Source organism: Wyeomyia smithii, chromosome 3, assembly GCF_029784165.1.
Source record: "Wyeomyia smithii strain HCP4-BCI-WySm-NY-G18 chromosome 3, ASM2978416v1, whole genome shotgun sequence".
Lineage (NCBI taxonomy): Eukaryota > Metazoa > Arthropoda > Insecta > Diptera > Culicidae > Wyeomyia > Wyeomyia smithii.
This window is the reverse complement of record NC_073696.1, coordinates 22,483,971-22,506,423: the sequence shown is the minus strand read 5'-3', so window position 1 is coordinate 22,506,423 and position 22,453 is coordinate 22,483,971. Positions and strand designations below refer to the sequence as shown.

General features: G+C 39.3%; 1 protein-coding gene across 3 annotated transcripts in view; it reads right to left on the bottom strand.

Annotated features, from left to right (window-relative positions):
• Positions 1-22,189, bottom strand: part of LOC129726446 (transcription factor mef2A-like) — a 246,107-nt gene extending 223,918 nt beyond the window's left edge. For 2 of the 3 annotated variants that reach the window (XM_055683143.1, XM_055683144.1), the window contains exon 1: positions 1,306-1,848. In XM_055683143.1, coding sequence (XP_055539118.1) covers positions 1,306-1,687 — 382 coding nt within the window. In that variant the 5' untranslated portion in view covers positions 1,688-1,848. Of the gene's footprint in view, positions 1-1,305; positions 1,849-20,539 lie in introns of those variants that run through there. The other variant, XM_055683145.1, reaches the window with a different exon arrangement.
• Between the last annotated feature and the right edge of the window lie 264 nt (positions 22,190-22,453).

Here is a 22,453-nt window from a genome sequence, read left to right as displayed (position 1 = left end):
TTTTTTTTTAATTGGGTTGAGGTGATGAGATGTCTCACGATACCTTATTATGGAAGAGAAGAGTCGAAAATTAACGAAAAAAAAATCTCGAGGTAGTTACGTAATTTGCGATGACGCCTATGTAAACAATTTTAAATTACCGATATCATCAGATTCATAACGTTTCACTAAAACCTGAGGGTAAGTGTGTTCTATAGACAAGTTTGCGCTAAGAAAAATATGGAGTCATGTTTATGAATAAAATTCTGGTCTCACAAAAAATCTCTCCAATTTCAGACTCAACATACCTGATTCCATAATAAAGAAACTAACCCCTTCCTAAGTAACTCCACGATCATCAAAAGCATATTCCCAGAGTATTGAAATAACAATAATCACCGCATAATATATGCACCCTTTTCAAAGCCCCACAAATTTTCACAATTCCGGTAGACTTTCGTCGACTCCCTCCCTTCGGATTGTTGATCTTGTCAACGACTGCCACCACCTTTAAAAGAATCATCTTCATCGCAGTAACCGTCCCGTCAGCCTGCTGCGATTCACCCAAAACCCCACCTTAACATCGCACGCAAAACCATTTCAAACGCATCGTGAAAAAAAATGATTACCCCGATACAATTTAATAAAATAAACGATTTCCTTTCTCCCGGCATGCGACATGTGAGGTGAAGTCAGTTCACAAGTTTGTCGTCTTTACACACTTGAGCTGTGAGTTGATTGAAAACACCAGCCGGCGAAGCCGACTCCGGAATTTGCTAAATAAATCATAGACTTTACCCCTTCACTTTTTTTCGTCTTAGTTTTTTACCCTTCCCTCGAGTGGTATGAGAAGGTAAAACAACCCTTAGCGTGTTTTCCATCTCCCTTCCTCTCAATCTCTTCTAGTGTGTGACACACACACGTCATGGCCCACTGTGACGAGAACCGCCGCACGCGACTCGACTGAGAGAGCGTACATGGGAAATTCGAAACTTGGAATGTCAGAATCCGAAAGGGTTGCCCCTTGAGCGAAACAAATCTGTTCGAGGTCCCCCTCCCTTTTAGGCCAGCCCTCTTTATGGACGGTGTCGTCAAGAGGGAAACGATTTTAGAACGATTATTTGATTGACCTAATGATGATTTATAAGGAGTTTATGGTTCCTTCTTTTGACTGTTCGGTCTTTACCGAGAAAGACTTCCGATTAAGATCAGTGCTCTTCACGACCAATCGAAACCAGTCGAAAAGGGACTTGTTTTGACAGGCCGCATAGGTTTATACTCCTGGATTCGTAGCAAATTGACTATCTGGCTGATGACAACATTTACCTTGTTCCTCCGACTTGTCATAGGGCGGTGATTCGTCCGGCGCCGAGTTGCTTCCTCCGCCACTGCCGTAAAATTGCCGATACAGTGGATGCCGCGTAGCGGAGTTGGCTTTGAATTTGGACATTGTGAAATCCAGCGCTTGCTGAGTCGCGATCACAGCCGGTATTGATGCGGCCGATGGCGATTTGCGTCGCGGTCGTGGTTCGATTTCGGTAAATTGGACACGAACTGTCGTCGTTGTCGGCAGCAGTGGCTTCTGCGAGTTCGCGGATTGTGGTTGTTGTTTTTGCTGTTGATAGGGGGGTTGCTGATAGAAGCACTGATTAAACTGGTGGTCTAATGCCACTGCATGCGCACTTCGCCGGGCAACCAAAAGCGGCATAATCAACCGTATTGATGCGGTTGGGCGGAAGTCGGCCGTCCGTCCGTCCCGGGGCTGGTGAGTTAACTCAGCGATTCTCGGTGATTAGGATTACACTTGAGTCATGTTTTAGCTCAAGCTTTTGGCAGCGGAAACGTCGGCGTGTTGTTTATGGGTTTGTTATTTTCTGAAAATCGTAAGAGAAAAGTAACATAAACAATCTAGTTGAAAGATAGTGATATTCTAATTACAGTCGTTGTGTAAGTTCTTTCGATTTTATTCTTTCATCTCTATTCATGATGCGTTTTTTTAATCTGGATCAGTTTCTCAATTTCTATTTCACTTCTTTTATTTGGACATCTTGAACATTTTATTCATTATATTATTCAAGCTTCAACTTGACATTTTGTCTGTTTCATCTGTTGAATATCTGTGTTCTTGTTAACCGACTCTTTTTTCCGTCGCCTTGAACCAACATTTTAAAAAAGTCGTCAGTAACTTTGCTTGCCTCTGAAAATTGTTGGCCTGCTTTCCCATTTATCGCCATCGATACGAAAATTAATGGCTACTTTGGGTGATTAACGGCCATAAACAAAACAAAAAAAAAAAAACAGAACGCAAAGCAAAAGCCAATCGAAGGAATATGTGAAGCGAAGTAGGCTGCGTTCCGCCCTCGACTTGCTCTGCATATGCTACTGGGTATGTGAGTGTGGAATTAATTTAATTAACACCGGACTCAGCGCACTTGACCCGAACCAAACCAAGGGAGAAATTCATCCCGGAACTAAGCCGCAAACAAGAAACAAAAGGATAAATAAATAGGCAATAAACGCATTAAAATTGTGGTTTGCTGTGCGTAAGATGGCCTCTCCTCACCTGCCAGCGCGGGTCAAAAAGCGATTCATTTCAACGTTAAGATGAAAAGCGCAAGCTCATGAATATTGTTTTCAGTTTCAATTTCCTAATAAATTCATATTTTAATGAGTTGTTTCTTTAATTTTTTTCGGAAATGCTCGAAACGCCGACTAGAGACGCGGTTAAAGCACAGTAACATACATTCACTGTTCACAACAACTTTCCGAGAGCGTTATAAATTAAAAAATTACCATCAATTACCGCACAAAAGAACGCCCGTTGATGGGAACGAAAACTTCATCAGGAATCGAAGGTGTAAGGTGCAATAATAACAAGAGAAAAAAAGCGAAAGACTCTCAGAATTGAAGCCGCGCACTGTCCGCCGCAGCCCAACTGATTGGAGAAGAGAAAATTGGGCTAAACACTGTAATGAGAGACGGGGGAAATATTTAATTTTATCATAATGATAGTCAAAAAATTATTTGGCTTACGCTACGAGCGACGCTTGGCCAATTGACTGACACGGAACACATCATCGCGTAGTGTGCCTTGCGTTTTTTTTCACACCCGTTCCCGCCGCCCTGCGCTGCGCTGTTTATGAATGAACGAAGCCAAGATAGGAACTACCGTTACTACGATGCGGGGTATGCTACCCTTTTCTTCAAACCATAGACACTTCCGGAACCGGATCTACAACCAATTTTCATTCATTTGGAGAGTAGCGCTCGAAGAAAGAAAAAAGTTCATGCGCGGAACCGATCTGTTTTGACATGCTCAATTAGAGATATCATCAATTACAGTACTTTTTTGGAGGTCTAAGTTCGAGAATAAAAGTTCTTTCAAACTTGAATTTATTTATTCATTTCATTAACCTGCATATGTAGCAAAAATACTCTGATATTTTTTCGAGAGAAATGTCCCAAAATACAAAAAAAAAAAACATTTCAATTTTCAACATTTTAAGCCTTTGTTGTTTAATGGTGCTTGAATATTTTTGAAGTATCTTCTTCCTGGTTGCACAGCAGGCAGCTTGTCCAGATGGAAACTGAGTATTCGTTTGTGAATCAACAGTTTATGCTGGAGACAAAGCCTAGAATTCTTGTTGATAACAGGTTGCAGAGGTGTTTTTGCTAGCATGGTCATTGAGGCAAACACGTGCATTTCACCCGCTAATTGGTAAAGCAATTGTTGCGTTTAAATGAAACCGCAATTGGAAGTAAACGGTAATGTTTACGAGCGTATTACAATCCACACCACGCAAGCACCGGTTAAGCCATTGTGGAAATTGCACTTCGATTTCGATTGCGAAAGCCTCCGGCTTCATTATCGTTTAAAATGTTTACCCGCGCTGATAAACGCGACGATATTCCCCGAGAGCGAACTTTTCTGGCATTGCTCAAGTGTGTTGACGCTATCGAGCTGCGTCTATTCAAATTTAATCACTATACAAATGAGAATTCCGACCGCGCGAAGCGGTCTTAAGTCGGTGCGCGTCCACCCGGGCGCTATAATAAAGGCTGCTATTTACTTACGTGTACTGATTAGAGAAAGAAACTTTTCGCTGTCTTATTTCTGTCAGCGTCAATCAATCGAATCGAGGCAGGCCGTGCCCAGCGGCCGTCATCGCCCGCCATCATTAGCATTATCAGCCGGCCGGAGGACAAGCATGCGAGCAAGCATGGCTCACTGCGCCCCGCGTGAAATCGAACAACGATTGACGTGCAAATGACATCGGTACAAATATCGATTAGTCAGGTGCAATCAAGAAAAAAGCAGTTGTCCAGTGCCGACTCGGTGTTACTTGGTTTATTTCGCTGAACTGGAAATTTCGAAACTGATTATCATATCAATTGGGCACCAGTTTCTTAATCCAAACCAGCTCGGTTAGGAAATGAATCATTTCCTGCCGATTCGATTTCTGAGATTTTTATTTAATGTGGAAATATTTTACACCTGTCAGCGTCGTCGACGAAGCAATCGAAAGTCAAGTTGAAAATCCAAACTAGGACAGCCGTGTTATCAGTTTTCATAGTTTAGTTTACAGTTTTTTTTTTCGTTGGATGACGAGCAACAACACTTAAATTATACCGCATGTCATTCAATATGTAAACGTCTGAGCGTCGTTCTGAATTTATTATTCATTGATAGCACTTATCGGAATAACACAGCTCTTATCAAAATTTCGAGAAAAAAAAATCACCGTCTTACCTGCTACGTAGACCAGCGGCATGACACTGCCGCGTGCCAATGCTGGTAAATTTTAATTCATGCTTACGATTATCACAAGCGACTTATTAACTTTGAACCGGTCTCTATTCAATTTATCTGTCGTCATATTTTTTTCAGCCTCTGTTTCGATCCGTATCATAAAACTCAGGTTCAAATTTCGACCATCGTAATGATAACAAACGCCAGAAAAAAATGTGTTGTCAGAATCTCTGTCCCAAATCAGCCTAGTCTCGGTTCATCGAAAAAAAAGAGTGTTTTGCGCAATCATTGATAAGTTTGCGCCGATAACTCGATGCTTACATGTTTTCATAATTGAATGACAAAACAGAGTATCACCATCGTTCAAAAAACGGGAGAAAATAACCATCGGGGGACCGGCATTCAAATGTTAATAGCGAGGGAAGCAAACGCACCGCGCGGTGCGCCGCAAAAGTTACAAGTCAAACAAACCGTGACAGCTAACAAGCCGATGCGCGGTCACCAGCAAAGTACAATCGGAGCAGACCATGACCGAAAAGGGTTTGTGGTGCTGTCTGTATGAGCGGGGGTAAACACAAATACAACGATGATTATTACCAAACCTTCGAAACCGTACAATTCTGCCACTGCACAGCATAGCCTGCTTCGCCAGGTGCAAATTACCGATAGCAGCAGCAACAGTAAGACCAAGAAACGCAGACCACGGAGAACGTATTTGCTTCCGAAGCACTTGACGTTTTCTTTTAGCTCATATGTGTCTGTATGCAAGTGTACATGTAACAAATTGCATATATGAGGTATGAACACTGAACAGTGACCAACAGAACTTTGAAAACACACTCTGGGTGCTTAGAACAACTGACGTCTCTTTATAACGCAATCAAGCCAAAAAAACACATCTATTGTGTATTCTTAATTGTACTGAACGATTGAGTACAATCCTATTCTAGTTTGATTCAACATCAAAGCTTAAAATAATAATCACCATTACGACAAGGAGTGTTTTAGTATTTTGACATTAAATATTAGAAAACATTTTCATTTAATGATAAGTTTACTGCCGTTCTACGCATATTCGTCCCATGTTCCGAATCATGCAAACAAGAAAAGGATGTTAAAGTTTTACAATACTTGTACGCATTGCGTTAATGTGATAAATGCAATTATGGCCTTCTAACCAGTTTTACCTTGCAATAGACTGTTTTGAATAAATCTAGTTGTATGTTTTGCGATTTAACATTCTTTTCCATAAAAATACCCACTGGGACAATAATGCCGAGGAATTTGCCTTCAAATTGGTAATTTCTACGCATATAAGTCTCACCACGTGCATTCGATGTTTACCAATACACAATTCGTACTGGAGATACAAGGCTGTTTAATTCTTCACGAAAATGATCACGCTAATCGTGTTGTCTTTATACGCAAGTGATGATTGTCCAGATGAAAGTTGAATAAGTATCAGATGACTTACAATTACAAAGTGGAATTGTTTTTTCTAGATTACCCATTCCAATCATATTTGAACGTTACTAGGCTTTCACCAAAAAAACGTTCTTACAACTTTCAATTAGTATGAATCTCATGCGTTTATCTTCTTATGCTCGAAAAGGAACGGCATTTATATTGCAAACTAGCACACAAGGTTTAGGTATTCCTAACAAAGGTATGAACGTACCGCATTTAAATAATCGAGCAAAGATTTTCGGTACCGAATTCTTGAAACCCGTAATGTAGCCAAGCGTTGTAAGAAGAAGTTTTTAGTGCTCTGTAGCACTTCCCAAGCGGTAAATATGGGAATTAATAGTTAGTGGGATGGATTAGAATTGAAAAAATCTAGTGGGACAAATATGTGTAGAAAATCATCGGTGGGACAAACAGACTCGGTATGGTTTTTCAAGATGTTCGGAACAAACAATGTTTTTTTTCAAAAGTTTTCCAAAAATATATATGAAAATAGACTCATTGGTGATAATAAACGAAAATCGACCAAAAGTAACATGGGACAACTATGCGTAGAACGGCAGTTTATTTGTTGTGGTTGTTTTTTGATCGTTTTTTATTCTAAGTAAATAACTTTCTCTACTTTTCCATGCATCTGTGATGATTGTCTACGTCTAATGTTTGCGTATTTGTTTCTTTTAACTGAAAGGATGTATTATGAATGAAAAAATTCCAAACAGAGTAAAATTTAAGATCAGAGCTTATCAACCATTACTTTGAATTCTATTAGCCAAGTCGAAAGTGCGTAAAGTCTTCAGAGACTTAAATGAAATCATCCCGTAAGCAAACGTAGAAGCGATCAACCCGACTCTGGGTTTTTTGAAGTAATTCCGAATTTGTTAGAGGCACTAAAATTCAGAGAAACGGTTAAAAAGCTATAACCTTTCATATTTTTCCAGTTTGAGCTTGAGGCCCATTTTTTCCCTCTTGTTAACCAGTGTTATAGATGATATAGATAATGTTTTTCTATTATCCATTAGGTATTTATTGAATCATTGATCTTTGCTTTGCAATGTATAAGTATTCAATCAACCGTTAAAAAGGCTTATTCAGCTTTGATCTTCGTAGTTTCTATGCTGCCGCTCATGGCAAGTCCGTCCCAATTACATTTTTGTCAATTTTGACTTTATTTATGGAATCAATTCCTTTTTATATCTACTTTCGAAAAAACAAATATTTTTGAATACTTCGTTCTGAGGAACTATGAAAAGAATAGCAAGTCGGTTTGTCCCATAGCAAAAGTGATCGCAAGTCGGTCCCATTGCAAAAGTCTTCGCAATTTAACCCCACAGCCAATAATGATTATGAAAAATGTGATATTTACCACAACTTATGGTCTTCAGGATTAGAATTGGATGTACCAAGTGATATTTGATAGGAGGTTTGATTGAATTTTACGCGGTCTACATCGTGTGGCTCTAGCTGATAGTACAATGTTTTCTTCAAGACAAAGTTTCCACCAGTAGCTTCTTCTAGCTGTTGTTTGTTAACAGTGAACGCTTTAGGTGTGTCACTGTATTGTTAGTTAAAGCATTCTTTAGTAAATACTACTTTTCGTATTTTATCCGTATTTTATGTAAAGACGTGAACAAGAATCGTTCAATCATTGTCGTGAATTTCGTTTTGAAGAATTTGCCAGTCCTTACTTCGGTACGCTACTTAGCTCTTTTTAAAGGAGCAAACATTTTCCTAAGCTACAGGTGTTCTTCCATATTTGCTTCCTCTGCTACGTGGAAGCTGTCCGCCGTCACGAACGTGTGACCGCTCTCAGGAAAATTTGGAACAAGTTCCTACACCTTAACTGATTTCGAATTTATCAATAGTATCAAATGTAAAAACAAAATCTAATTTTATTTTGAGCGGCGCAGTTGGTACATTGTGTTATGCTTCTCACAAAAAACTTGTTTAATGAAGCACGAGAGAAGGTCATTTATGAATTGACCTGCGATGGATTCATTCCAAACGCAAGCTATAGCACCGCCATCGATTTGCAGTAGTTTGCTTTTCATCACCGGTCGTAGCTGGCTATGGGACTGACTTGCTATCATTCTGGCTACGTACCCTAAATGTAATCGCATGTGAGTCCCACCTTATGATTTTCAACAAATTTCAATCAAATTTCGGTGTGTATGCAAGTTTTATGATGCAAAAGTGTTAGATTGTCATTGCAGTACCAAATTCTGTTGATGGTCTTGATTGAAAAAGCATTTGAGTGAAAAATTTCACCTAAATTGTTACGATTTTTGATTGCTGTTTTCTCATCAGCTTCAAAACGCAAATGGGACGGACTTGCTATGAGCGGCAGTATGGTCACTATAATTTTTATTGGAATATTAAAAATTGTACTGGAAAAAGGAAACGCTTTCTTTTGTGAGTAACAATTTAGGAAATGATGGGTAGAATTAGTTTAATGTAATGTGTAGCTATTCAACCATTCCTGTGAATTTTGGTTTCCCTAGCCATAACCATTTTTTTTTTCTGAGACTCATTAAACGTTAAAGCGACGAACCCGGCGAGCAATTCCTATACGACACTCTAACGTAAGTTGACGCGTTTTGGTTATGGCTAGGGGCACCAAAATACGTAGGAAGGTTTGAATAGCTATAGCAGTGGTTCCCAACCCAAAGCTCCGCGGACCCGTTTGCGAGGCACAGAGAGCTTCGCGGCCCCCCAAAAGAATTTCAGATACGAGTTTTGCGATAATAGGCTGCATTTTTCAGTCTTATATCGTCTTACAAGTCTAATTTGTTTCACGTCTTGATCCTAATACGCAGAAGAGTTGGAAATCCGCTTTCCTGAGATATCTAGGAAGAAATTTTAATCACTTGTCAAATTTACCAAGAGCTTCGCGACCCCTCTCGATGAGCCTCACGGCCCCCTTGTTGGCCGCGGACCCCCGTTCGGGATCCACTGAGCTTTAGTATTTAATTTTTTCCCGGTTTGAGCTTTTCGGATACACTTTTTTCATTTTGTCGACCAGTGTAATAAAGCTTCGTGTCTCCAGGGAAGAGAAGGTACCAAACCGAACCGATAAACAGTAAATAAAGTTGCTGATAGTAATTTTGTCCTTTTATAAAAAACACGGTGGCCAAATGACCCGTCAGGAAGCTGTATTGCGACTGGTTGGTACAGCCGGAATGGATCATAATCGGCGATGAGACGCACATTAAATCGGACACCCCGATTATATATTCAGAGGATTTCAAGTCGACTGTATTTACTCAGATATGAGCAAGGCACTTGACGCGGTTTAAACGGAAAGTATTCTTCAATCTGGTTGCAAACATTCTTGGTAGGAAGAGTGCAGTATGTGGAAATAAAGGATCACGTCTCTGTCTCGTTCACTGTAAATTCCGTTGTACCTCAAGGAGGCCACTTAGGACCGCTGTTATTCGCACTCGTCATAGTTTTTGAAAGAAAAACAACACCAACTCGAAACTTTCAGGAAACTTTCGAAATTATGTCAATAACTTGAAAACCTACTCAAATTCAATAAAAATTGGAGAATGAAGTTCTCGGGGAGAGAAAATAGACATCGCGATTTTGTGTGACCCGTTTCACGAATTCTGAACCAATAGATTAAGTTTATATTTGAGATGACAACTTCGTGATTGTCAAATGATCGTATTTTCAATTTTAATTGATTCTATTTTGACATTGAGCGTAGATAACGGGCCTTCAGCCAGTGGATGAAAATGTGTAAAAAAGATGGCGCAGGTGTTTTACAGGATTTGATGGATGAGTTTAAGTCCAACTTGCGTGCATTCATCTTAATAGGGGAAGTTGAATAAAACAACATTGTGTTAGTTTATTTCCTGAGAATTTTAAAAATATAATATATTTTTGGTGATCATTTTGTGAGCATAAGATTCCACAAACGTACAAATAATAACACAGATGCAATGTTATTATTTGTACGTTTGTGGAATCTTATGTTCAACTCAACCGTTGTTCAGCAACTTCGTGAACGCATGTAAGATGCCGACAAGTTTATGGTCTTTGGAGATTACAATCTTCCTCAGCTGAGATGGGGTAATGACGAAGGCGTTAATGTTTAGCTACCATGGAACGCTTTTTCCGAACAACAAATCGTAGTAGTTGAATCGATGGTTGATTTGGGACTTTATGCCGATCACCGAGGCATCTCCCAGCTGGTCTCGAGGTACGATGCTGGCCTAACAAGCCAGTCGTCGTAGGTTAGAGTCTCGGCTCGGGAGAGACTGTTAGTGTCAGTAGGATCGTAGCGCTAGCCCCGCAATTGTCCTGTACACTGCGAAGTATGTGTATAGTAAACAGAAGGTCGAGTTTCGATACGGAATTAGCATCAAGGCTTTGCTTTGCTTTGCCGATCACCGAGGACCAGAACCAAACTGACGATTTTGGCTTTAGATGCTATAACTTCCTGAAGGGCTATGTACATTTGATAACACTTGGTACGGAATCCTAAACGCATACGTTCCGCGTAAATGAGGTAGATGCACTTCTACAAGAATCCATGGTGGATACCGGAGCTGCAACATCTTCGTTATGTGATTCGAGAGTTCTGAAAGCTTCATTTCCGTGCATGAACAGCCGAAAACCGTGAAAATTTTCGTTCTATTGAGTCCCATTATAGAGAAAACAAACAATGGCATTTTGTAGTAACTTTGCTCGTTTGAAGACGACTGCCAAGCAAGATTCCTCTTAGTTTTGGGCATTTACATGAAATAGCAAACGCTTAAATCGATTTCCTGCCGAGATGACAAATAACGGCACAACTGCAAATTCACCTGTTGGTTTAGTAAATCTATTTGCCGACTTTTTTGAATCTGTGCGTAGCACATGACATTCTCAAAAACTGCCCAGTATTCAACACGAATCTCTCACTTATTAAAATATCCTAACACTTGAGAAATTGACAATCTTTCGCTGGATCTCTGAAAATTCAATTATTTCTAATAGCTCTCTTCGTTCAAGTGCATTCTCTAGTTTTTTCAAAACCGCTTCAATCTTTGACAAAGTGCCATTCAATATTGCTATAGCTGAACTAAATTAATTAGGATTCCTTCCGGATTACGGATTGACTGCGCTTTCATCTGGCAGAACGAAATGCTTGCATTTCCCCATCGCATCCAGTGTTCCGCAAGGTAGTGTCCTAGGTCCCCTCATATTTATATTTTCTATCAACGACCTATGCTTTCGCTTGAAAAATTAATCGCAGTTTCACGTCGGTTGCTACGCACTATAGACGGATATAGATGGGCTACAACGTTGGTGACATGAAAACAGGATGGAATTGATCATCGGGAAATGGAAATACATTGCATTTCCTCGTCGGAGAACTGAAATTTGATTCGATTATTTCATTGGAGCAAAATCTTTTGCAACGCATTTTCCGAGATCTTCGTCATAGTTGGATCGTTGAAACTTTAGTTTCATGAGTACTTCTTCATGAGCCGAAGCATTCGCAGCTGAAATATTTATTCGGCGTACCACTTCAATGACATTTACGCTTGCTGGTGCGGAGAATCTTGCAGTACGCGGTATACGTGTGGTCGTCTTACAACGCGTTCATACAACGCAAATCGTTCGATTGGAGGGGGTATTCACAGTGTAGCTTTATCGGTTGTGCTCTTGCCCAATTGCTTTGGTTAGAATCAGCTAACCGACCAAACTATGAAAGGCGTTGTTACCTTGGAAAAGTAACCAATAGCTGACACACAATTGTGGAGGGTCTGTATAACCGAATCAGAGAAATCAGAAATTATTTTTCAGAAATGTTGTTTTTTTTTTTTATTAAATAAGAAGTATTTGTTTTTTACTAACCCTCTCAGAGAACACATTTCTTACAAAAAAAAATATCTTCCAGTTATTTTTGACGTAATTACAGTCAATCCGAATTAAAAAAATTGCTGTATTTATGTTGGTTATTAATCCTAGAAAATTGTTATCCCATTTGCTAGCGATAGCATTCATCATTGTCTCTTGTCAGACAATCATTCCCTCCCAATAATAATATGATACAGTTACTTACTTTTGAACCTCGTTTCGATAAAAAACGAATCTTTAACACATGATATAGAGGCATTCCATGGAAAATAGGTAATAAAAAATATTTTTTTCTGGCATGTCATTTCCAAAACTTTTCACAGTTGTTCCTTTTTGATAAGGTCATTTCATGATATCCGACACAAACGCAATTTCCTCAATAAGTAGCATGAAAATTATATCCGGTAATTCAATTATTATTTTATTGTAGATAAAAAACCTTATCCATGTCCTAAAATTAAACTTGTTCAAAATATTGAATTTTGTGGTGCCCGTGGCTCTGTGGTTAGCGATGTCGGTCAGCTAGCTCTCTCACACGGTTGTGATATCGGGTTCGATTCCCGATCGAGTCGAGGATCTTTTCGAGCTGAAAATTTTCTCGACTCAGCACTGGGGCACGGTGTATCGTTGTACTTATCCTACACATACAAAATGTGCCAAAAACAATATCGATAACGAACTCTCTCAACTAGTCTAGTTGATCGAGACCGCTAATAGCCCCAAGGCTAAGCGTGCGATATTGTTTTCTTGTAAAAATATTGAATAAATGCAATCGCAAACAAGACGGCGTTGACCGTAGTTTTGTGCCGGTCATTGTACATATTGACAGTCAAAGAAGACTATTTGTGCCAACTAGGAATAACACTATAGTTACTAGTGTTTTCTTACCAAAATATCGCATCCCCAGCCGAGCTTAATTTGAAACCATTCACGCCCCCCAATCCTGGCAGACGGACGCTCATACCACAATTGCAAGTGCATCTTACCGCTACGGGCCGCTACTGCCGTTCGCCTACCAAAAGTGATGTATGTAAATTCGATTAGTGATAATAGAGTTCACTCTTTACGAGTGTGGTGAGACTTTCAACTCCGATAGCCGATAATGAAGTTCGAAAATCACTCCCAAAGCCAATTGCGCGCGATGAGGGAGCAAACACCGAAAATCGAGGTGTACTACATACTACGAACGTACCGCGTACGACGACCGAAAGCTCCGGCGGCTATTTACACGGGAGCGGAACTCAAGACTCCCGGACCCGATCCGACCACCGCACCGCGCGCGCCCCGTGGCTTCCTGCTTGCAGTGCAGTTTCTGCTCTATACGACCAACAACTCTTGAACGAGGTGATAGGATACGCGCGGACTTCTTGTACACCGCCAGCAGGGAAGTTCAGGGATGCTGCGATGATGATGTTTCTTCCGCTGGCTGGCTGGCTGGCTGGCTGCTCAATGTGCCGGCGGCTTGCGGCCGGTACTAATGTGGCGCTTTTATTTTTGGATAGTGTGTGATGTGTCTCGGGTTTTACTTTACTTCTTTTTCATTTTCTTGTTTGCCTGACTCTGCTGCATGCTTGTTGTCCAGCATCCCTCCCCCTCCCACACTGTTGTGGCCAGCGAGGATCATCATCATAGTTGGCGGTGGCAGCGGCGGCGGTGGTGGCGCGCGTTCTGTGTCCGGCGTCATTCACCGCTGCTGGCCGCATCCGCGCGCATACACGTGTGTGATGTGTTGATTTCGGCGGTCGACGCTCGAACATAGTTTTGTTAGGTTTCGTGAAATGTATAGCTGGGAGGCGCACAACTCGTGACGTAATCAATGACGTTTAGGGGGATGTCTAGATGGAGGCAAAAAATGCTAGAGGGGTGTGAGAAAAACAGTCGAAGAAAAGGAAGTAGGTCATGATTTTGGTGAACGGATCGATTGATTAATCTTCTGGTGTGTTGGGTGAACAGCTGACCGGAAGCGTATTGTGGTGCGTGAAACTTTCCTTGATTGCAGTGTTGACAGAATAAGAAAAACTTATTGGATAATAGATTGTCACGCAAAAGTGGTAATCCAAAAGCATTCAATCAAAAATTTTGTAAAATATTCAAGTAGCAGGACACATATAACAAAAATGTTTAAAACCTATAACCAAATTTCATCTCTCCAGCACTCTGAAAATAATTAAACAAGAACTGGTTTCAGAGTAAACAATTTTTTCCGATTGGAATTTATTGCATTTGAAAGTAACATTTTACCGATTTTCAATCAGAATCGAACCAATTTAGACGTTTTTCAAGGTACAAAGATTTTCATATCACATTTTCACCATTAATTTTATCATTGAATCGCATAAACAAATACGTTTTCAAAACAATTTATTTACCAAACTAACAAAAATTAAAATTAAATATATCAAACCAAATGTGTTTTTTTTTTAAATACAAATATCGTTTTTTTCTGATCCTTACTAGTAGTAACCTCGCATATGAAAAATTGGTCCGATCATGGTATGTTTTCGGATGATTCTTATCATGCTCGCCCTGTTTTAAAAATATAAAAATTTACCATATTATTATTCGTCATTTGGCAGTGTAAATGTGCTATTAGACCTGATCGGCGTAAAACATGTGGAAAATTACATAATTTTCCTGCTGATTTGAAACAAATCTGTAGTGTACAAGTAATTGAAGCTTGACAATAAACTTAGAAGAACGCTCTCGCCATCTAGAATTCGATTCAGATCCTATTCATTCAATCCTCATTGTATGTCCCTAATCGATCACACTCATCTGTCGAGTATCACTCAGCTTGTATAAAGTTGAAGAAACAATTCGTATGACATTCGTTAGCTCCTGTTGTGAAAACTTCTCCTCCTTGTTAACTTCCTAAGTTTCAAAAGGCATCATTTTAGTCCGCTTGATCTTCTTGCACCGACCTGTATTTTGACTAATATCGGCTGTTTCTTCAAATACGGAAGGCAATGTTGGCAGATTTCGGCAAAAAATAACTTCTACATACTAAACCAATGCAGATGGCATTAAAAATATTTAGCGAGAAAAAATGCGCGTTCCTAAATAAAGCTTGACAATTAAATTGAAAAACAAAAATAAAACAATAACTCAAAATATGGATTTTTCTTCTGTCAGCTTTTCAGATCATTTGCTGAGCGAAACACTTTTCTAAATCAAATCTTTTTGCAAAGCACCTATATTCTTGAATTAATGAGAGAAACAATTTTGCAGGTGCTCCGCCCAATATTTGGCTCAAAAAAGTGCTCTACCAAGTAAAATATCTGGGAACCCCTGTACTAGCGTATCAGTGGATTTTAGTTATTCGTGCTAACAAACTGCTGCAAGGTTGTTTGAAAAATTGCGGTCAAATGAAGCCATCACCTCCGAGATTTTGATCTTAAGTAATTGTTGTGTAAGTAAACCAAAAGAGCACGTAGCCTCAAGGTTACAGAGTTCGCTTTGACAAGTGAGAGGTCACGAGCTCGAATCCTAGTAGAATCTCAAACCGTTCGGGGTCAGAGAGACTCTTACGCACTGGTTTATTCTCAGGCTCCTTCCGTCCTTTTACTTCGACCTTTCGCTTACGTTGAATTCCAGAAAAAAAGAATCACACAATTGAATAAATCCCTCTCCAGGTAGTTTTAATTGCCCATACTAAGGCAAGGTAACTAACAAGGCTCGGTAAAAAAGAGTAGTAGAGTTAATGTACAAGCGAGGGACAGGTAAAAGTATGAAAATCGGTGACAAAGTAACCTTCCTTTCCGTCATAGTCGTTAGAGATGCAGAGTTACCTCGGTCGGTCTCTGGCAACAATATTCTATTACATATTTCATTCTTCCCTGACCTGCCGAAAGGATCTAACCGACGCTCATTACGCTTTGTGTAACATCACTAGCTCAGATCCGACATGTGCGGTCGTTCAGCTTGAGCACAACTCTGAAACATTTTTAAAGTCATTACTGGGTTTTTTTTAAGCCTATAAATTATAGACTTCTCACCTAATCAATAAAGCTTCAAAGAGAGTGAAAATGTCCTCGGTCTTTAGATTCAAAACCACTGGTGATACCTTTTGCGGCCAGAAAAAATGATGAATGAAGACCAACAAAATTTGTTAAAATTGTTGTAAATGAAACATAAAGTATTTAGATCGAAAGTTTCATCCACAACACACTTTTTCTGCAGTATTTTTTTTTTATTTTGCTAGGTTTTTGAGTCCTGGACCTTAATTTAGTTGCCAGTTGGTTTTTATTCATAATATGCGCCAATGTTAACTGACAAATCATGGTTAAGGTGGCAAATCTCCTGAATAATGACCTAAATATAGAATTTTACTAGGTTGAATTAAATTGAACGGCTAAAGGCTAAACTTTAGGCTAAAGAGCATTAAATTTTAAAAGAGAGAGAGTGAGAGAGAGAGAGATATATATTCAACTTATTGGGGAATAGATACGCTATGAATCAGAAGAAATGACCAAAATTGGAAAGATTCTTAAAAAATATACAGTGGTGGAAAAAATAATAGGTGCTTTGCTTATAAAGTCATCTGCATTTTACCCTATCATGTTCAAGGCATATTTGAACGCAATACCTGTGTGAGGTTGCTTTCATTATGGGTAATGAATAGAAAAATGCTATCTGTCGAAATTCGTGGTATTTTGTCCGTCAGCGAAAAAACACTTTCATTGACCAACATTTTAAGTGGAAAAAATAATAGGTGCAAAGTAAACTATACATCGTCACGTGTATGTTAATACAACTTGCTTATTAAAATATATTGATTTACGATTTTTTGTGGGTGGAAACAGATAGTCTGTACTGGTAAATTAGTATTTCATAAGTTGGGTTTATAATTTTACTTTAAAAAATCGGTTAAACATCAAAAGAAATCAGAAACACGAGGGTGGAAAGAAAAACTAGTTATAGGAATGTCCGTCGAGTACTGAAATTCGTAAAAAAGGTTCATTCCTCACATCTATAGCCATCAAAACGGAACTTGAATAGAAGGTGACGTTAAGAACCATCCGGAACCATCTGATTGATTGTAAATACCGTGCTCGTACTATCAGAAAAACTCTTTCCCAGACGAGGAAAAATTTTGTGTATCGCATTAATTGATATTTTTCGGTGAACAATTACAAAACATCTATTACGTTTCGGCCTACTGTTGCGTTTCAGCCATCTTCTGACGCAATTCGATCGCCGTAGGTTTTCGTCACCTCTTCCAGCGTCGCACGATCAGGTATCACTCCACACCACCAACAAATAGAGGAAAAATTTTGCAAAAAATATGGTGTATTTGTAAATATCATCTGGAGAATCTAGAACTATTTTTCGCTGATTCTTACACCTATTATTTTTTCCACTTAAATATTGATCAATGAAAGTTGTCTTCCGCTCACGGACAAAATACCATGACTTTCGACAGATAGCATTTATCTATTCATTGCCCATAATGTAAGCAATCACAAATAGATATTGCGATCAAATATACATGATAGGCTCAAATTCAGATGAATTTAAAACCAATGCTCACACCTATTATTTTTTCCACCACTGTACATACAGTCAGGTTTTATTTTACACAGGAGATACATACCTAGTATAAATACCGCGTTAATTCGAAAATCCACGTAAAGTAAACCATCAGCTTCGAGTAAGCTTCGTAGCCGCAAGGTAACAGAGTCCGCTTTGACAAGCGAATGGTGATAGGTTCGAATCTTAGTTGGACCAAACCATTCGTTCGCAAAAAGGACTTTAAGTATGGGTTTATTCTCAGACTCTTCCACACAAAATCTTCTCTCCAGATTTAATAACCTCTCGTCTAAAGCTTCGATAATATCATAGTCTATAGCACGTTATATGCTTTTAGAGTGGTAGCCTGCAGGAGGATATGATAAGGTCGATAAGGAAGGAAGTAGGTTACTAAGTCTGAAGGAGAAGACAAAAAGTACTATAACACGGAGCAGGTTACTTCTCAAAAAGTAGCACTGCAAAATGGTAAAAAAAAACAGAAATGTGCAAACAGCAAAAACGTCCGGACAATGCCACAATAGATCAAACAACCACTGGTCGCAGTGGGGTACACACACAAAAAAAACTTCAAAATAGCTTCAGAGAAAACCTGAAACGCTCTTCAACCAGTATTTAAAATTCTTCAACGATAATTCCAGATCTTTCGGAGGGTGGAGGGTTTTTTAACTAAATCGCGTTAATTCGAAAATCCACGTGAAAATGTTCGAATCAGCACTGTAACGCGTGAAAACTCGTGTTAATTCAAATATCCGCGTGAAAAACCTAACTGTACTTCATCCCATAACACCAAACACCAATTTACAATCAACTTTCTAAACATATGTAACAGTCTGAAAGAACGGAAAGAGAAAGGAAATGTGTCCAAATTAGAACGTAAATCACCGTAAAATGTTTTCCTAGACCAAAAAAAGAAAAAAAAACATTTAAGAACAAGATTTTTAAGTCAAGAATTACTAGCAAAATCGTAATAATGGTCTTCACGTCGAGCTCGTATACAAATACCCAGCCGTAAACTGTGTATCTTCCATTACTCTTCAATAGAAGTGAATATTTTTACAATTGGGTATTTTTGTACGAGCTTGATATGAATACCCATAGTAAAATATCCAAACATAAGACTATAGACACACTTTTTCAAACGGCTTGAAAAACTAGAAATAAATATGGGCAATATTCATGATTTAACCTTATAATTTCTGGAAAACCAGTTGAAAAATCAGAAGAGATGAATGAAATGGCTTTCAATCTGCTTGATTTTTTGATCAAAACAAGAGAAGCAACAACAGAAAAAAACCAATTAAACCAAAACTTCGTCAGCAAGAATCAAGAAAGATCTCCAACCTTGGGAAGGTCACGAAATACCAGAATAGATTGGAAGTTTTCGATTCAAAATTGACTTCCTTGTGATCTCAAGTTGAAAGTTGAAATCAGTCAAAAATCAATCTCAAAAATCACAAAGGCTGTGAAATAGATGGAAAATGCTATTTGTTTTCACACATTGGCACAAAACAACGAAGAACACCTTCAAAGCTCTTAAATAAATATGTAAACGCTTTCCCAGTTACGTCTAAAAATTGTCATTTTCACAGATCTCTTGATAAGTCAATGAAGAAATATATGATGCTAATGTAGACATGCTAAAATCAGACATAAATATGGGCAAACTTCATGATTTAACCATAAATTCAAATCCATTTCAAGAACAGAATGAATTGAAGAGTGAAGATCTCGTACTGAACACAATAAATATAACATTGAATATCATAAAAACCTTACAATATTTGCAGTAAAGCCTAAAACTGTAGAAGGACCATTAAAATAGCAGAAACTAGTAAAAAACATATTTGGCCTGTAATTGCTGGAACAGTCTTTTAAGAACAAAACATATCAAAACAAGCAAAACACGTATCGTATCGTGTCGAATCAATCAAAGTTTTCGCTAACAAAAATAATCGAATTAAAACAAAGCCTAAATCTGCTAAAAAATATTTTTTCTCGAATATTAAACACAGAAATGTATGTCAAAAAACAGTTAAAACTACCCATTTTCAAAGAGTCTTATGTCATTAGACTAAATCGAACGCTGCATATTAACTATTCGAGCATTGATATTCTTTAGTTGTTCTTGTGAATAAATGCAAATGTTCTCTTAATATTTTTAAATAATTACAAGTGAATTTTATCAACAAACAAAATCTCCCAAATCGATAGTCTAGTTAGGGGCAAACGAAGGAAATATTTCTACTTTGTCCTGATTTCCCGGTGCTAATAAAATGATGATTTCCCTGAGTTTTTTGTTCCGATCTTCAAACAAGAGTTCAAACCAACAAAACACAGTACGATGCCGTTGTATTGCAATATCTACGGTTCTTTAAAAAAAAATTTAAGCAACAATAGATTAAAATCTGCATTTAATACATAACTATTCATCGGAAGTGAGTGAAAGTTTGTATCATTCTATATCGGTATCCAACAGTTTTCAATCGTTTGAAATAATAATTATGATTTAAAATGTTAATATTCACATTTATCACTATTCCAAAACTAAAATAAAACAATGCACAGTTTTTTTTTCTAGAAGTACTAGATACAGTAAATTAATCTTTCCAGCAATCTGTTTTATACGTAAATCTGGAAATGTATTTTCGGTTTGAAAAAACTGGAAAATAATTTGAGTTACTGAACAATACACCAGTTTTTTACATAACTTACGTTTTTAAAATGAAACATAAGAAAAGGACTGTCTGGGAAAAGCATTTAAAGTGACGAGTGAAAATCAAACCACAGAGTTCAAAATGGCTGTAGAAACAATAGCTTGAAACAACTTTTGCTTATTTTTTCACTTTGCCAATAGACAGTTTTGTTAGGTTATCGCTTTTCCAAATAGACAGCATTTTTCAATCCAAGTACTACCCATTGACCCATTAGTCATTTGAAATTTAAATATTCATCTATCATTAAGCTACTCACCAAACATGACAACATTCTTTGTTTTTATCCGAAATTCAAAACTGTCACAAATGTCAATTACAACTACAAGCCTTCAATGGGCAACTCTATTCAACGATCCAAGTAACCACCTTCTTCAAGCTGGCGAAAATGCCGACGGCAAATCCGAACTTCCCTCCGTTTCCTTTCTCACAGCACACTGCCTTGCTAATGCTACAGTAAACAGATTCAAGATGTTTTTTTTGTGTATCTCTTCTTTTAATTTTTGCCACGAATTAATTCGCGCTAATCAAAACACGTTTGTCACCAACTCTTTCGTCGAAGCATAAAAATGATCGCACCCGCACTGTCCCAACTTGTCAGCGATGGAAAACACAATTTTTCTCCTGGTATATTTTTCCCGGCTGTGGGCGCGTACACTGAACCGAAACCAAAAAAAAAACACAACAACAACAACGGCAACTACGACGACGGTAAGATAATCTTTACACATCGACAAACACTTCCTTGACTGGCTAATTGATTGTCGGTAACCTATAAAGAAAGTATCGCCTATATTCGAGGCCGGTCCGTATCACTGAGGAGGCATCACGCCATATCACACATTTCCTATCGCGCGTCCGGAACCCGTCGCGGATTGATTCTCAGCGCGTTCGGGACCCGCTGCCTTCCTTTCGTCGATAAACACGCAACAGTGTGGTGAGGTGCGGTACGGTACGTACCGGGCGGGAAGAGATGGGGGTTTCTCTCATTAACGCGAACCACCCGGCCTAGAGGGCGAAGAACCGTATCGGGGTGTGATTCCGTTCCCGGCTAAGACGACGGATGATTTTTGCACACGCGGTCACCACCACAACCGGCCTACTATACTATACTGATGATCGCAAAAGCACAGCTGCCGCCGCAGTTCAGAGGAGACCACCAATCGGACGGATACCGGCATCGCCTACTGAGCTCCTCCGCTTGGCGATAAACACACCAAATGGTGGTGGCGCTGTTGCTCGTACAAAGCTTCCTGGGAAGTCTGCTGAGAGTTGCTACTTTGTCAATCTATCATCGTTCGACGCGAACAACACTAATTAATAAAGTTATAAAAATCAAATAGATAGCAGCCGGAATTGTTTGTTGTCGCTCCTTCGGTCAAGAGTGCGGAGAGAGGCGAGCTTGGTATGATTTTTTTTTCTCCGCTGGGTAGTCCCCAAAAAAGGTGTCCTCCCGGTTGGGGTTCCTCTTAGGTGAAGAAGCGGGTGGCCGGCCGACGGAGGTTGTTTTTTCTTCAAACTTCACAGGGGGGGAAACATCATGCGAGCTCTCTTTTTCTCTTGTCAAACGTCAAATGCTGTGATGCTGTTTTCCTCTAGCAGCCCATCGCGCAGCAGGCCCTTGTTGTGGGTCCGCACAGCGAGCAACGAAGGAGGAAGCAGTAGAAGAAGAAGCACACGTCAAACGGTGACGGTGACGCTGGCCCGATATCTATCGCAGGAGCCGTCGCCATCAAACGGTGGTTTGTTGTAACGCTGACAACGACGAAAAGGAGCAGCAGCACCCACAGCAGCACGAACCGCGAGTCTAACCGACGAGCGAAGGAGCGAGCGAGCGAGCGCAACAACAAACAACGAAAACGAAAAGGGTAAGCAGAATCGACGATAAAAAAAGCACATGCGTTTACACCGAAACGTCAATTGGGACTAAGAAAATGTGCCGATTCGTATTGGAATCGCTTTCAATATACTACCACGACGGGCGAAAGCTACCGGGTTGCCGGGATGTGTGAAGGAGGGTGGTGGGTGGAGCAGCCCGGTTGGGGTAGTGGAGGAAAACAATAAGATCAGTGGCCACCCGCGATTTCCCTGTGCACAGAGTTGCTTCCTCTCCAATGCTGCTGCTGTTTTGCTTTGGGGCTGTCAAACCAGAAGAACCCATCGCCACACATAC